Source organism: Mustela lutreola, chromosome 1 (genome assembly GCF_030435805.1).
Source record: "Mustela lutreola isolate mMusLut2 chromosome 1, mMusLut2.pri, whole genome shotgun sequence".
NCBI classification, from domain to species: Eukaryota; Metazoa; Chordata; class Mammalia; order Carnivora; family Mustelidae; genus Mustela; species Mustela lutreola.
Window position 1 is genome coordinate 199316514 of NC_081290.1, and position 16626 is coordinate 199333139.

General features: G+C 44.1%; 1 protein-coding gene across 4 annotated transcripts in view; it reads right to left on the reverse strand.

Moving 5' to 3' along the window:
• Positions 1-814: 814 nt before the first annotated feature.
• KCNJ1 (potassium inwardly rectifying channel subfamily J member 1) overlaps positions 815-16626 on the reverse strand; it is a 29675-nt gene continuing 13863 nt past the window's right edge. Inside the window, exons 3-4 of one of the 4 annotated variants that reach the window (XM_059184788.1) lie at positions 15258-15332; positions 815-3270 (exon numbers count right to left, since the gene is read on the reverse strand). In XM_059184788.1, the coding sequence (XP_059040771.1) occupies positions 2131-3249 (1119 nt within the window). In that variant the 5' untranslated portion in view covers positions 3250-3270; positions 15258-15332 and the 3' untranslated portion in view covers positions 815-2130. Of the gene's footprint in view, positions 3271-5656; positions 5759-10204; positions 10382-15257; positions 15333-16626 lie in introns of those variants that run through there. The other 3 variants (XM_059184773.1, XR_009356640.1, XM_059184780.1) reach the window with 3 other exon arrangements.

The window sequence follows — 16626 nt, forward strand, 5'->3', positions numbered from 1 at the left end:
GAGTTTGGATGGGAATATTCATGAAGAAAGAGAAGCCAGGTAGCAGAATGCCTTAATCCTTATAAAAGAATATTTGAAAGCACAGATTTCCACTGCATAACCTAGAAGGAGATGCCAATCACTAAGATTCCAGTTGTTCAGCTCTCTTAACCATCAAAAGGACTAGATTTACAAGATCATTTCACTTCCACCAAATCCCAAGCATACTATTAATGAGCAGAACAGACCAGAAGGAATGTGTTCTGACCCGCCAGTTTGTGAAGGGACTACAGAGCCATAAAACCTCATGACAGTGGGCCAGCAGAGAATTCTGGCTTCGTTGGGCTTGCCATACCTCATTTCTTTTAGCTTTGTCAATAGACCAAATTGCAGGGCCGGCACACTTACAGGCACGGACTAATCTCTCGTGTAAGCCAGTTGCATCCAGCGTTAAGGCCACTGACAAAGTACACAACTCTTAGCCCATCAGACTTTGTACTGGTCTTGCTCAGAATGACCAGAGCATGTGTATGAATCTGAACAAACTCATACCAGGTCTGGGAAGACATAACCATCATAAGTGAAAACTGCCACCACCGCCATTTGTGCCCAAGACACACTGGAGTGATCATCAGGAATGGCACAGAAAGAGGCATGTCTGTAACCACAGGGTCATTTTCTCGAGGGTGAGCTGGCATCCAGATGGTCCTATTTGCCATCTTCCCATCCCACCCACATCACCCAGGAGAAAGTCCACCCTCAGCAAGAGGGATGTCCCCTATTGGTCTGTTACAATAACTTTAAGCACAATAACTGACCGTTTTGGAACCACATGCACAGTTTCAAAATTTAATTTATGAATCAACACACTGAAAACATTTTGATTCCTATGGTGCTTTGAGTCCCATTCCTTCCAGAATCGATTCAAAATCATGGAGGTGGAGGACCGAATGAGACATTCATAGTAAAACCGTTCCCTAAGAATCAATCCTTATATTAAATTGGTCCCTTTGAGGAAGATGTCTTGTGGGCCCTCAGAGGAAAACACACCTCATGTTTGCCTCCCTGTGGGGTCACAGACTCTTTCCTATCCACAAGTCTTCTTTAGCAACAGCATTTCAGTACAAACTCAAGGCACAAAAACACAAGATAATTTTTCTCTCAGAAGCACTGGAAGTGCTGTCCCTCCTAAGGTGACATTGTGCCTTTAAACTCTTCACTGCCTTCTTGGAAGGCCAGCAAATACTATTTTCATGGATTTGTAGCCCCTTATCCCACCTAGTACAAACTGGAAGAAATATCACCATTTTCAAATCAAGCATTCTTTCTTTAGGAAAATGTTCATTGAGATTTTAGGGTGATGATTTATCCTCTGTATAAATGTACCATTTGATATCATTTGGACCAAAACCCAACTTGGGCTGCAGCATCTGGATGTGCTATAAAGCAGGTTAAGCTCAGTGTTCCTCCCAACGTTGATAGGTAGAGATGCAAAGTCGGTGGCCTGAGCCTTCCCTTGCTCTTCAGGAAACACAACATGACCCAGACTAAGATGGAAGCTCTAAAAACCAGGGCTGGAGAAGCTCAGAGCCTCACAAATGTTCTTGGAGTACCAGTCTTTTCTTACCATCTCTGATTAGTTCATCTCCTCCAACCAACCAAAAATGGCTCTCCCAAGGGAGACCATTTTTCCTTGATAAAAGCCACCAATGTTAAAATAAAAGTGGCTTGTTTCTTATCAGTAGAATCAAAATGAGAATATGGTTTTCCCCTGATCCTTTCTAAAGCTCATAACTTCTTTAAGGAGACTTTTAAGATATCATTTGGCCTGTCCATGAAACTTTTGAGGATTCTGTTTCTATCAACACTGCATGATTTCAAATAATTATATTCAAGATTCCAAGTGAACTCCTATGGCTTCCATATTGCCATTTCCTATAAGAATATTGCATGTTCTAATGCAGTTGCCTTGTAGAGCTATGTGTCTTATAAGATTGTGGCTGTGGGGTTCAAGGGGCATGGTGCTGATAGACATTGAAGGCTCTTGTTCTAATTTCATATCCTATATCCTCAAATTGTTGATTGCTTCCTAATACTTCTAGTCACTAGGTATCTTCAAAAATTCACTTTACTCCTGTTGAAAAGCCACTGTCACATCTTGGTGTCATCTGTTTCACTGACTTCTGACAAACTGAAGTTGGGATTGTCGTAGCCTTTCTTTATCCTGGCCCTAGCATCTCTCTCATTATAAAGGCACAAAGCACAATGAGGGGTCTCAACTTCCACAGTTTTGCTAAAGTTATGAAAATCCACTCGGTATTTCCCTTCCTTAGTCTTAGATACTATGGGAGCAAAACGGTAACCCCAGAGCACCTCTTCTGGGACATAGGATGTCCGGACTTGGCAGGTAGCACTGGTTGATTCCACTGTGCCATCTAAAAATACCACTAATTCAAAGTCTTGTTGGGGAAGGGTTTCTGCTGCCATGTTGAAGAATGGGCTGTTTTGATCAATGACATGGTAAATTGTCAATGGGGAGATGAAGAATAAATTTTCATTCCCTGCATCAACTACAAAGTTGATATTGATCTGGTCCAAAATAATAGTCTCTCCTTCAGGAGTGACTGTCGTCCTCAGGAGCTTTCCATATATGTGGCTCCCAATAAGGAGGCTCTTCCTAAGATTAGCCACACGGATTAGGAGACAAAGCTTCCCACCCCGTTTACTGATCACTGCATTCTTGCTGAAGGTAATGGTCTTGGCACGTTTCTTGGGTCTGGAAATCTTGGCTAAAATGGCACCACACATGAAAGAATTGATGATGACTCCAAGTATAGACTGGAAGATAAGGAGAAAAATGGCAGTGCCACATTGTTCTGTCACACACCTGAATCCATATCCAATGGTCACTTGTGTTTCCAGAGAAAACAGAAAAGCTGAGGTCAAGCCATTAATGTTCTCCACACAAGGGGTGTGGTTGACAGAAGGATGGAACTCAGGGAGATCTTTGTGGATGTAGGCTACCGCATACCACAGAAGACCAAAGAAGAACCAACTCCCCAAGAAGGCTGAAATGAAGATGGTCATTTTGTATCTCCATTTGAGGTCAAGCACAGTTGTCCAGATGTCCACAAAGAATATAAACCTTGACTGGGCCTCCACATTGCCAAACTCTATGTTGCATCTCCCATCTTTGGAGACCAGCCTGGCTCTTTGCCGAGAATGCCCAAAAAAGTGAGCGACAAACCATTTCCGAAGATGTTTGAACATTCTTTCTGTCAACACTCTGATCTGAAATACATAAAAAACAAACAAAACAAAATGATGTTTACAGCAACAGTGGACTAGGCGACTAACATATATCAAAGACCATTCAAAACAATCTGATTTACTGATCATTAAGGAAAGCTGACAGTTTATTCTGGATACAACAATACTATTTTCCAATTGAAACTTTCCACCAGAAGATCATATTACTTAACTATAAAGAGGAAAAATAATTACAGAGAGATAGGAATAGAAGGAACTTAAGAGGGCATGTATTCAAGTGTTTCCTGACCTTAGTCAGTAACACACAAACTTAAAAATGTAGGTGATAACCAATCTATGACCTGTATTATGATTTATCTGATATAATTCTTTAAATTGATTCTCCTTTTACTTTAATAAAGTTTTGCCTTCTGCTAAGCAAAAATAGCCGTGAAAGCAGAAGCTGGAAGGACCATTCGTATTTTTTGTAATATATAAAAACAAATAACCATTAAAAGGGTTCATCAATATACTACTTAAAGTAAACCTCTTTACTGCCATTCTCACTCAATAGTAAAAGAAATCTTGTCCCAATTATTGTTCCACTTATCCAGTGAAGGCACCGAGATTCAGAATTTTTTTTTTTAAGATTTTATTTATTTATCAGAGAGAGAGAGAGAGAGAGCACAGGCAGGCAGAATGGCAGGCAGAGGCAGAGGGAGAAGCAGGCTCCCTGCCGAGCAAGGAGCCCAATGTGGGACTCGATCCCAGGACGCTGGGATCATGACCTGAGCTGAAGGCAGCTGCTTAACCAACTGAGCCACCCAGGCGTTCCCAGAAAATTTTAATAGTATAGCCAAAGTCATGTACTAACCAGTGGCAGGATGACAACTAAAAACATAAACCATAAGGTTCCCTGCTTCCAGTCAGGAGGAACCTCTAATAGGCTGCGTCTCAGCTATTAAATTTTATATTCTAAAGTCATATTTGCCTGAAACATTTTAAGACAAATATTGGTCACCTTCCTTTTTTCTTTTTTAAAATGCTTTAGACTATTTAGAACAGAGCTCCTTAATACAGTTTGGTCAAGTCCTACCATATGATCCCAGGAGTTTGCTCAATGGAGGTACAAGCCCCTTTCCTTTTTCTCTCCATGATATGCCAAGATTCCTAAGAGGAATAGTATGATGGTCACCATCAATATCTCATGCTTTCTTCCCTGCTTCTCAGTTGAAGGACTGGGAAGCTCTGAATTAAATAATACTCCAAATAATTCTCCATAAACATAGAACCATACTTTATTCACTCCTCTACCCCAGCTGCTAACACAGTCTATGGGCGCTCACAAGTTATTCAATGAGCATGAATGGAATAACTCAGTGAATGAAGTAAGCTCTTCAAAATACCATCTACTCAATGGTTTCTTGTTGATGATATTATTGTGACTTCCAGTTTACAGCAAGAAAATTGAAGGGATTTTCCCCTAAACAGCCAACAATGATGAAAGCCACAGTTATCAACACTAACTACCTCCTCCCCTAGCTGTGCCCTCCCCCACTCCAAGGTGCGCCCACCATGGTTAGCAAGGTCTTCGTGGTATTTTTAATTAAATGTAAATATGTTTCTAAAATAGATTTCAAAATTCCCCTTCAAAAATGTGTTTATTCATACAAACCAGGAAGCGAAACCAACTTAGTGTTACATTTTAAACAAAAGTACTATCCCACAGTGTTTTGTTCATAGCCTTAAACTAGGTGAAAACACAAGAAGCCAACACCAGGTAGAAGTGGTGAAGAGAAAACCACAGCTGTGGTGATTTGAAATTTTGAGGACAAGTTCTAAAGCTACAGAGAAAGAAAAGGCTACCAGGAGAGCAAACAGCAGTGCACACACTCAGTGGGCCCTGCCCACATCCCACCCAACCCTCATGGATCTCAAGTCCCCAAAGAGTCCTAGGGGTTGGTCCCAACTGAGGCACACTGAAGAAGAGTCTACCCCCTCCCCAGGCTCTCTCCTTTCTCCACACACACATAGTTTAACCTGGTTTACATTCCTCTCTCCCCCTGTGTCATGGAAGCTCACACACTGTTTTAAATGCTCTTTGTAGAAATAAAATAATAATTCTCAAGCCAACATTTATCAGGCAAATCCACATTCGCTTTGTCACACATTATATTTCCAGAGATGACTCCTGAAATACACCTTCTGAGTTTCTCTTCCTCACAACTTTTCTCTTCCAGTCTCAAGTTCATTTCATTTTTGAAGATAAAGAATATTTCTGTAGAATGAATAAGTAGCCTCTGATTTATCTCTTGATTAAGTCTGGGTTTCCTTGCCTGCATTATTAATAAAATATCTGCCTGGCCTTGCAAAGAGCTAAAACAAAAGCAAGCAGCTTATAATGTCTTCCCAGACTGTCTGCACTTACCAACATCCTAAGCATATTCCGACTTGATGTATCCATGCCTGGAGAAAGCAACGAAGTGGCCTTGGGAATTGGTCTCTGTCTGCAGGCTGATTTCTTTTAGACTCGGCCTAATTTATTTCAGGGTTTGGTCAGTGAACTGATGCTAATTTGTATTAGCTTGAAAACACTTAATTTGATAGTGGACTTGGGTGGCTTAAACCAAGGCAATTGGTTGTTCTCAGCCCAAGCCCTAAGCTGGGTATGTAGTGTTTTTTTTTTTTTTTTTTTTTCCCCAGACCTCACATGGCTTGAATACCGTCATGCTAAGACATGACAGCCCCCCAGCTAAGGTCCCTGGGCAGCAAGCATGGCATGAGTTCCAGCATTTTCCTCCTCTCCTTTGCCACGCTCTATATAGCTCTCTTGTTGTTTCTCATAGGTCATGCCTGTTAGCTTTTCACGAGAAAGAATTAGTTATCATCGATCTCTGAGCCTGTTCTCTGAAACACACTGAGATCCTGAGATTTCCAAATGTTCACAAAGATACAGGTGAATATATAGACTTAGATCAGTAAATATTTGTAAGATGAAAGTAAGGTCACACCAGGAAGAAACAAGATACTGGTCAATCTCTATATACAATAGTCTCTGTTATGTAAGAAACAGATTTAAAAAACAGCCTTTATTGTTGGAATTATTTTATAAAATCTGGCATTTACTGAAGGTACTTTTCACATGTACTGTGTTGGCCAATGCTGTGGATTTATTTACTCAAAGAGTGAGAAGAATGATACCGAAAGGATGTAAGAATATGGAATAAATCCATCCCTTGATCAAACCCAAAGTTCACATGGCAGACCCATTGTAATCAGCACATAGCCTACTTTGCTTAGACAATGACATCTCATCTAGCCACAGACAGAGCAAATATGTATTTTTTTTACTGCAGGGTGGTCAGAGATTGACCCTGGTTGTCTGTGTTGTATAGCATGTATGGATTTTAGGTTACTTTCTACTGAAATCAGTAAATCTTAATAGCAAGCAAAGGGCTGTACATTAGCTAATATTTACCAAGGTACTCTTAGTGGCCTGGCAAAGCAGGCAAATTCTATTATTGCCATTTTTTTTTTCCCCTTCAGTGCTCCAGTATTCTTGTTCTGTAAAGAGTCTGTTCTCAGGAAGTAGACTTTTTGTACACTTTCCAAACACTGAGTGTATGCTTATTGTGTAGGATTTCAAAAACAAATCAAACCTGCTCCCATTCTCAAGGGGCTTACAGTCAAATGAGGAAGTGAGCTCAGGACACCAGCAATTACAATGTGGTATGGTGTGCATCTGCCCAAAGGAACACCTTTTCTAAAAGATCTCTATCAGAGATCTGCCCAATACTTCAGGGGACAGAAAAGTCACTGTCTTTTTGCTTTCATTAATTCATTTTTCTATCATGATTCAACAATGTTGCTGCTAGTACGTGTGTCAGGCTCTGTGCTAGACTTTAGAGATGCAATCCTTTGCCAAATGGCACCTTCCTTGTCATTGAGAAGAAGATTCCAGTCAAGTGTGGGAAGTAGGCAAAGTCAAGATGAGAAACAGTAGGAATGATCTGGGGAGCATCGTTTTTTTTTTTTCCTAAGATTTTATTTATTTATTTGACAAATCACAAGTAGGCAGAGAGAGAGGGGGAAGCAGGTCCCCACTGAGCAGAGACCCCGATGTGGGGCTTGATCCCAGGATCCTGGGATCATTACCTGAGCTGAAGGCAGAGGCCTTAACCCACTGAGCCACCCAGGCGCCCCTGGGGAGCATCTTATCTGACAGGCAAAGATGTGTTATCAAGGTCAAGACATGAGGATGGTGTTAGACTCACCTGTCATAGACACTATAACTATTTGTTGGGCGATCACAAAGAAATCCATCAACCCATGCATCAAAGCAATGAGTTTTCTGTCATTTCTATGGGTCTTCCTCTAATGGCGATATTTCAGAAGAGACACACCTGAGTGTGTAGTAACTAACCAACTGCACTGTAATTGTGAATGACCCAGACTCTGGGGCAACAGAAGAGAGTGTGAGGGGCTGAGAGAGAAGCCAGGTGACTGTCAGCGAGACATGAGGCTGGAAAGGCAAGCAAGGGCCACACACTCGGTGGTGGAATGCCATGTGAGATATTTTCATTGTTGACTTAAATAACAAAACCGTATGAAGAACAGTGGTCCAGTTCTGCTTCAGGGATGACTCATGGTAATTCTAATGAAGTCTGAGGTCTATTCCGCTTATGGGTCCTTAAAATTCCTGAAAATATTTTCCTCTTGGATCTCCTTCTTCCCATAAAAATGCACCCTTCGTTTGCATACAACGTGAGTCTGCCTTGTTGTCAAGTCTCTCACTGCCTTACTTCCGTTGTGGACATTTCTCAAGAGTTGAGATTTTTATGTTAAACGTAGGACCCACAAGTTCTGGTTCCCGAGTACAGAAGTCAAATGATTTTCTGTGGTTCCTTCTCAACCGCGGTGGAGGAGTTCAAGTTTCCATCAAATTTTGCTGCTTTGTTTAAGCCAACAATCAACTGAGTCAACAAACATTGCCAACTAAACACAGCAAGGAACCGAACAGGATTCTGGGGCACAGTCTTGGCCTTCTCCGTTAACATAATCAAGCCAACGCTTGACTTATTCAACATTTACTATGTATTGGGTGCTAGGCTAGGAAACCTTTAGAAAGAATTAGGGACCACAGCCCCTGCTCCCCAGTCCCTCACAGATAGGAAACGATTGGGTTATTGTAGTGGGGCAGGTTTGCTGCCCCAAAAGGCTTAAGCATGGGATTTAAAACAACCATCAAAAGAGGAGACCCAGCAGGCTGGGTGTCAAGTTTACGCTCTTCTGCACACAACTTCGCTAAGGTGCACTGCACCTAGCTGCGAGGCAGAGCACTTCCTGTTTCCTATGGAAATGATCTCAAGCTATTGTAGGCTATCCACCCAACTGGGATTGCAAATGTTCAGGCCCCTGACAAGCCCTGAGTCATCTAGCTCCCGGGCTACCCCCAGAACCTACAGGAGACAGATGGCTGTTTCCCTTTCCTTCAGTAATTCCGGGAGAAGTCACCGCTGACGTCTTTAGCACCATCAGACAGTTCACTTCTCAAATAGACCCTGGCAGGGCTGGTAGAAACCAATTTTCCTGGTCCTATAGCTCTTAAAGGATATCTGAACCTCAGGACTCTTCCAGGCTAGATGTAGGAAAGCATTTCAGGAACATCTCACCTTTCCTTTGGGGTAAGGATTTTCCCAGATCCAGTCCACTGTGAAGCCACAAATCCACTTGTGTCCAGGGTGGGCACAAAACACAGGCCTTCCTGGGTGCCTGGCTCCTTCCCATGAAAAGAGTGTGGGAACAAGAGCCAGGGAATCGCAAGTTTGAAGGGTGTTGGTGCTCTCGTAAAGGACACCGTGTTCTATAGACTTCTCTGGAGCCAGCTGGGCCACCAGTATTACCGGAATAACTTCAGAGGTGTGCCAGGCATGGAGATTAAAAGAGGATAGGAGGACCTAAGCCAGGATGTTCATGGCACAGGTAATAACTAAAGGCAGCATGGCAGGTGGAAGGAATCCTAGCTTGGGTACGCAGAGTCATGGATTTGAACTCCAGCTCTGTCCAGGTGACCTGCGAAAGCCACATAGTCCTTCTGACATGTGTCCTCACCTGTGAAATGGCTGTTAAAATATACTTTCCAAAACTAGAGTGTGTTCTCAGTGCAATCACATATGTGAAGTTCCTAGAACATAGCGATCAAACAATAAATTGTCAGAACTGTTATTATTAGGGTACAAATTTAAATGTGGGTAATAGTTTACCAGGCGTCACACTGACCCAGGCCATTTGGAGTCTCTGCTGTGTGGAGTCAAATGGGCTATACTGGAGACAACATCCAGGTGAAGGCAAAAGCTTGTAGGAAAGTGACAAAGCTTCCCTAGAACATCACTGCCTATGAACCATACATCAAGCCGAAGACTCGGGAAAAGGGAATGTGTTTTTATAGAGGCTTTGCCTAGGACAAAGGCTTTGTCTGTGGCCGCAGCAGAAGCCTTATCTTGCAGAGGTGGAAAGAGAATAGAGGGTACGAGAATGATTCTTCACAAGCCTGCCCAGAGCTATGGCACCTGGAGTGACACTGTCCTTCTCCAACCATAGACATTGACTAAGCCTTGATCGTTTTACTGAATGTATACACATATGCCCTCTGCAAAGGGTCTTGGCACTGCTAGGGGCTGTCCTGATTGTCCCCACTAGGGCTCTGTGTTCTTCTGTTAAACACGAACAGTGTTACAGAACATCGATATCAGATAAGGCCATTCTGTAATCATGCCTGAACACAGACCAAAACCTGAACATTGTTTAAAAAAGACCCAAGTCCCCCATGTGGGCTATTAGAAGTGATCTGCTGCTTCTTTACAAATAATGACATTAGCTATCCACCAGTCTTCACCCGTTCTAGATGATAAGATTTATTGACATAATGACTCATAGAATTACTCTGAATTATTGACATCTAACCCAGAGCAAGGTATTGCTTCTTTAAATCTTCCCAAAATCACATAACAAGCCCAGATCCTCTAACTGTGACCTAGCCCCCAGTGAGCCTCCCCATAGTTCTTCATGGTATGTGTCCTCACTAGCTGCAAAAAGCCGATTTGTTACAGTACCAGGGTCTTCTGGAGGTTCTTCAGCTGACACATTGGCACCACTAAAGGACAGAAGAGCACACAGAACAAAAGGTATAACTAAGAAGGTCATAAAGCCATTTTACAGGCCATGTGTTCACTTTATACATTTGTTTGCTTTTGTATCGGATGTGAAGAATCAAGGAAATAACCAAATTTAAATACAAAAAGTCACAAAGAGGAGTTAAAATTTTCAGACACAGGTTTTCAAGTCTCTCTAGCTGTCTTGCTTACCACAACCATTGGTCGCCCTGAGATAATTACACTCTCACTGCAAAGACCTCTATTTCCACATGGCAGGTGGATTGGGTCCTAGCAGGAAATGTCAAGAGGTGTGAGGTCCCCACGAATTCAGTCTCAGCCTGGGAGCTAGTGAAGCTGGACCCAAAGAAGATGTCTACAGGGTCTTCCTAGCCTTTGCTGACAGTGTGCATTGGTTGTGGAATTGGAAACCTATGTTTTGGAAGCTGGGTGCTTATTCTGTGTATATTTTCAGGATTGTTTCCTTATCATTCTTCATCACTGTTCCTTAAGGTAGTTCCTAAGTACCTGTCTCAGCTAGGTGGAGAAGGACCAAAAGGAGGCACTTCCTCTATGCCTGGCTCACAGTTTTGAAGAGAAAGCAGCACACCCCTGGGAGTGGTGAGGAGCGGTAACAGCAGAATGAGAGAGCATCAGAAAACAAGAGAAACTCAAAACCACACAGGTGGATCTACGTGGTTTCTATTCCAAAGGTTTTCTAAGAATTCTTCTCTTCTAAACTGCAGGGAGCTCAGCTCTTTACCAAGAAGGCATTGCTGTATTGGGTCTGAGTGGACTAAGCCACAGATGACAGAGGAAGTCAAGGTAGAAGTGAAGATCCACAGCTCAGACTGAATGAAGAGAAAGACGAGAGCAGAGCAAAATCTCCTGAGAATGGGAAATGGCTATTAAGATGCCATGGAGGACTTCCATACCCTGTACCCTGCTGACGGCGTTGGGAGACCTGTTGCACTCTCCTGTATTCTGTGTGAACAGCGCCCTCTAGAGCACAATGCAAACGGTGCCCCATCGGAGCCCTGAAATTCTGGGGTCTGGAAAGCCTTGGATGTTGGGCCAGGCACAAGAGTATCCTTCACATATATTATAGTGTTGAATTCACATGATAAACCTAGCAGTTGGGGAACAGAGGTTCAGCAAAGTTAAGCAATTTTCCTCAAGGTCACAAAGCAAAAAGCCCAAAGCGCAGAGATCAGAGGAATCTAGCTCTGCCTGAGAAGTCCTTGCTTTTAAGCCGTATGGCATACTCAAAACAGTTACTGAACAAAGGGAAGGCAAACATTTTTTTTGGCACCTACTTACTATGCACCAGCAATGGTGATAAGACAGAGATCCCATAGCAGGCAAGAGCTAGCATGAGACAAAACGTTTTCTGAAGACACAAAACCGGAAAGGATAAGGAGGGTTTGGATTGGTGGGGAGGGGAGAGGTTTCCAGGGACAAGAAGCAGCAGCAAAAGCACTAGAAAAGGGGAGAGAGGAAGAGTGTGTGCAAGGCCCTGGGACCCCCATGGAGAGGGCCCAGAGCCAACTGTACTAGATCCACAGGTACACGTTGGTGGAAAAGGCCATGGGCCCCAAAGTCACAAGAAGGGTCTCATAATGCTGGGAAGAGTTCAGGAAGGGTCACTATGTCAAAGTAATTAGGACATGATTGTGGAAGCAGCTGAAGATGTACTGTTAAGCATGGTGCTTTCTCTGGAAACTTCTATAGATTGTCTTGGCTTGAGCCAACTGTTGGTGATGATCTGAAGTAATGGCAATGACATCTTCCATTTGGAGACATTTCCAGATACCTCTAGAGTGCAGTTACATCACCGTCCACAGTCAGAAGTTCATTGACAGTGAGGCTAGTGAGGGGGCATAGGGATCTTCCTCCCCAGTGGAAGAGGAAACCCTGCCAGTGATAGTGAGCTGAGCCTGGGGTCCTCACTGCTCGAGCAGAAAGGCAAAGCACCCAGGCTTTGGAGTTGGTCAGTTCAGCAACACTAATTGAGTGGCCAAGGTCATTCCTGGGCAACAGTGAGGACACAGACAAAGGAAGACACACAGGGGACACTGGAACTCCACTCTCCCTCCTCCCAACCCCAGAATGGGTACTTAGGTTCAACCTGAAGGCCATGTCTCAGAGAGAAACTTAAATGGCAGGTTCACAAAGAGACAAAAGTCCCTGGCTATGACTTCCCCATTCACATCAGATTCCTTCCCCTTATAATAGTTTATTGTATTCTTTTCTTTGGGGGCGGGGTATAGTTTCTACAGTCATTTCAACCTACACATTTTCTTCTGTGGTGGTTTGGCAGCAATGACCCTGTCCATGCCCTCCATTGCTTTATCCCCGGTGACAGCTTAGAGTAGATCCTCAAGAAACATTCGTCAAGAAATAAATAGCTCCAGCAAGGTGTGAAAGACTCAAAGTGCTTGGTTCGAAGAAGGGGATATGGGGAGGTGAACAGAACCTAACACTGCTCTCTGTTGGCGGGACTCAGTCTCTGCAGCACTTGGACCAGGCAGATGATTGGGTCTTGTGGCCTTGGGCTCCTCATAACCAAACTCTTATCTGGTTTTGTTCTAGCTTGGGTGGTCTACTGCCTTGTTTACTGAGAAGGCAATGTGAGCATCAAGCCCCTTGCTTCTTCTTAAGAGGGTCAGGAGATGACTTTCAAAGCTCCACATTCCACCAAAACTTGCAGTAGCCAACAGAGCTCCCAGGTTTGGGTTTGGAATTTACCAAATTGCCTTTGTCAGGATGCACATAGGATCAGGGTGGAAGCCCATTAGGAAAGACACCTGGTAAAATACAGCAAACGTGTTGTTGACTGAAGAGAGAGGACAGATCCCTAGAGGATCCTGGGTGAAATTTCAGTCAATCTGTCCGAGAAGCAGATGGGATCCCTCTATAAAGGAAAGGGTGGAAGGATCAGTTCTAAGACCCCTCATGTGCACTTTGGTCAGACCTCTTGAGGGTCACTATCCTACCTGTTGAATTCTAGTTTCTTTCTTTTTTTTTTTTTTTAAGATTTTATTTACTTATTTGAGAGAGAGAGAGAGCGCTCATGCATGAGCAGAGGGGAAGGCCAGAGGGAGAGGGAGAAGCAGATTTCCTGTGGAGCACGGAACCCAATGGGGGGCTCCATCCCAGGATCCCGGGATCATCATCTGAGCCAAAGGCAGACACTTAACCAACTGAGCCACCCAGGCGCCCCTGAATTCTAGTTTCTAATGAACCTGTGACAGAAAATGGAATTAACACAATGACCCAAAGATGTTTCTAGTCTCATGGCCTTTTTATTCTCATGTCTACTCAAAAGAAATCGTGACAGTGCAGACATCTTTGTTCAGGTCTGGATGTATAATCTAGAACCAACATATGGTATTCTCAAAAGATGGTATGTGAACAGAAATCACTTGCATATATTAAGTCATATTGCTTAGGTGTTAAGATATTAAGTATCTTAAAAAATCTTTTACTGGATTTTTAGAAAGTGAAGAATGATTTTTGCAAATAAAACAATCATCCTCTTCCTTGTTTATCTTATAAAAGTATGTGTTGGGGGAGTTTGTTTGTCTGAAAACTGTGCACATGTACAATGAAATAATTCTTAAATTTCATCTTTGAGCCACCCATCTCAAATGGCACCAGGATTGCGTAAAATAATTTAAATGTTTACAAAAAGTTGTATTTGTTATTAGTGCTGGAATTCTGTTATTAGTGTGACCCTTATAGTTCTCCGTGGTTTGGGTTGGTGTTACGTCGACTCAGTCTTTCCAGCCCAGAAACGAATAAATTCCCCATGGACTGGACATTCTGAACATACTTCCTTGAGTGTTCCCAACAGGAGATTCCACTTTGTTTTCAAGAGAACATACAGAATTCCGACCCTTGAAAATTTCTAAAATAATGGCCCAATTCAGCTAATGCCTGAGTGATGGCACCCAGAGACTAGAATTCATGATGCCATGCCCGACGTGAAGGGTCTCAGGTTGGTGGGATAGCCCAGCTCTCATAGATGATGCAAAAGAGAAGGCACAGAACACTGGGTTCTTGAGTTTGGAGGGAAGCTCTGGATGCCTTCTCATTTCACATTCTTGCTTATGTTTAAGATCCCCTATGAGGGTTGCCTCAAGTGGTTCCCAGGCAGGACTGAAGAAGTGGGTACGTGCGGTTTGGATCTGGAGTCAGTCACTCACATCACTTACATTGCTTACGTCAGTCACTGGGTGCCACCTAACCTATCACTGTGTTCATCTGAGAAATAGGAACATTTGCTTCAATCTTGCAAATGGCTGGAAAGAGCTTTGATGACAACCTGAACATGGAACGTGATCGAGCCCTTAGCATCCTCAGTTTCAGTCCAACTCTAATTTCCTTTCCACTGAGAGTCTGCCACACACTGACAGTCCCTATGACATTTATCATCTGCCATGCCTTTCACTCTGGGATTCTCTGTGCCAAGCTGCAGGAGCAACACGCTTCCCAGAAAGGTGACGGGAAGGGCAAGGCTCTCAGATAAACCACAGACCAGGAGATTTGCTGGAGAGCCCGTGTTCCTGTTGATTCTACGGCTCTGCCCCAGGGAGCTTCCGAGGGTCAATGATTACCAGCTTTGGCTTGATTCTGCTTAGCCATCGGAGCTGCATTAATGGGACGTCACGTCACCCACACTCCCATGTCCAAGCACTTTCTGGGAAAGCCCTGGAGGCAGAAAGAAGCAGAGCCAGCAGCCTCAGTGACCCGTCATGCCATTCCATAGAGCCGCCCTTGGCCCATGCTGAATTCCCCTCCTCACGGCCCTTGCTGCTAGGCCGAGCCCACCCCAGGCACCCTCTCGGGATGGGCACTGCTGCAGACGCTTCCCACCTGACTCCTCACAAGCCTGATGAGCTGCTCCAGCCGTAGTCTCAAACTGCTCTTGACCAATCCTCACAACTGCCACTGAAACGAGAAAGGAAGGACATTTCCCAGACCCAAGGGCCCTGCCAGCAGGACCAGCTTTCTGAGAGGAGGCCCACAGAGCACACAGCGGCCCTGCTGACGCACTTTCTCTCATTCCTGCCATTTCTTTTTACTCAATGGTGTGTGTCACAACCTGGTAAGGTGCAGTGGAACTCCACCGCATTTCCCCTTCTCGGCTCTTCTAGCCTCGTCCACCTGAATCAAAAGAAGCTTCCCTGTCTCAAAAATGGTCATTTAACTTCACTGAGCTGCAGTTTTTCTTAAGAAATCAGTGACGATAATGCCCATTTTATCGTTATGGGGGTTACATGGAAAATGCACAGTGTCCACAAAGACTGGCACACAAATGTTGATACCAGCATTATCTGCAAGTGCCAGAAAGTGGAGACCACCCAAAGGCCCATCAGCTCACGAGTCAACAGGCAAGACAAGGCACGGCGGTACAATGAAATATTGCTCAGCCCTGAAAAAGGTATGAAGTACTACAACACGGAAGCGTCTTGGAAGTGTTCTGTAAGGTAGAATGAGCCAGATGTGGCATTATTCCATCTCTACAAATGTCTGCACTAGGCAAATCTGCAGAGAGCAAGTTAGACTGGTAGCTTCTGGAGGAGGTGAGGAGGGAAAGGGGGAACGCCCGCCAGTAGCTATGACGTTTCTTTGTGCTGTGATGACTGTGTTCTGACATTGTGCGGTAATGGTTGCACAGCTTTGTGAACATGCAAAGCAACCATGATTGTATACTTTAAGTGGAGGACTATATGGTTGGTAATTATACTATAGTATTCAGAAAAAATACACATGTAAGTGGCCTATTGCCCAGTAGGGACTCAACAAACATCCCTTCTTGTTTTCTGCTTCCTCCTTTGTCCTCCAGCCCCAGCCAGAAGCACTGCGCTAGGCATTTCTTAGGCCCTGGGCTGCATGGGGCACCTCCTTCCTTCAGCCAGTGGCCACCGCGATTCTGCAGCACCACTGTCTTGTTCTCAAGAGCCCGGAGGTACAGAGAGATTCTTCTGCTTGTCCTCACTCCCATACAGGAAGTCTACCTGAATTTGGAGAGATGTCTCTTCTCCCCACACCTGTGGGTGAAATCCTTCTTTCCAATCCTGCCCAGGTGGTGATCAGTGGAGAGGCTGAGGCAGAATGTGGGTGCCTCCCATCCCTACACCTTCCCCTGGGCTCCACAGAACTGAGAACCACCCTTGGTATGACCGTGGCCTGGCAGTTCCAGGGTAAAGGACCATTTGGACCGGCCCCTCACACCTCCCAG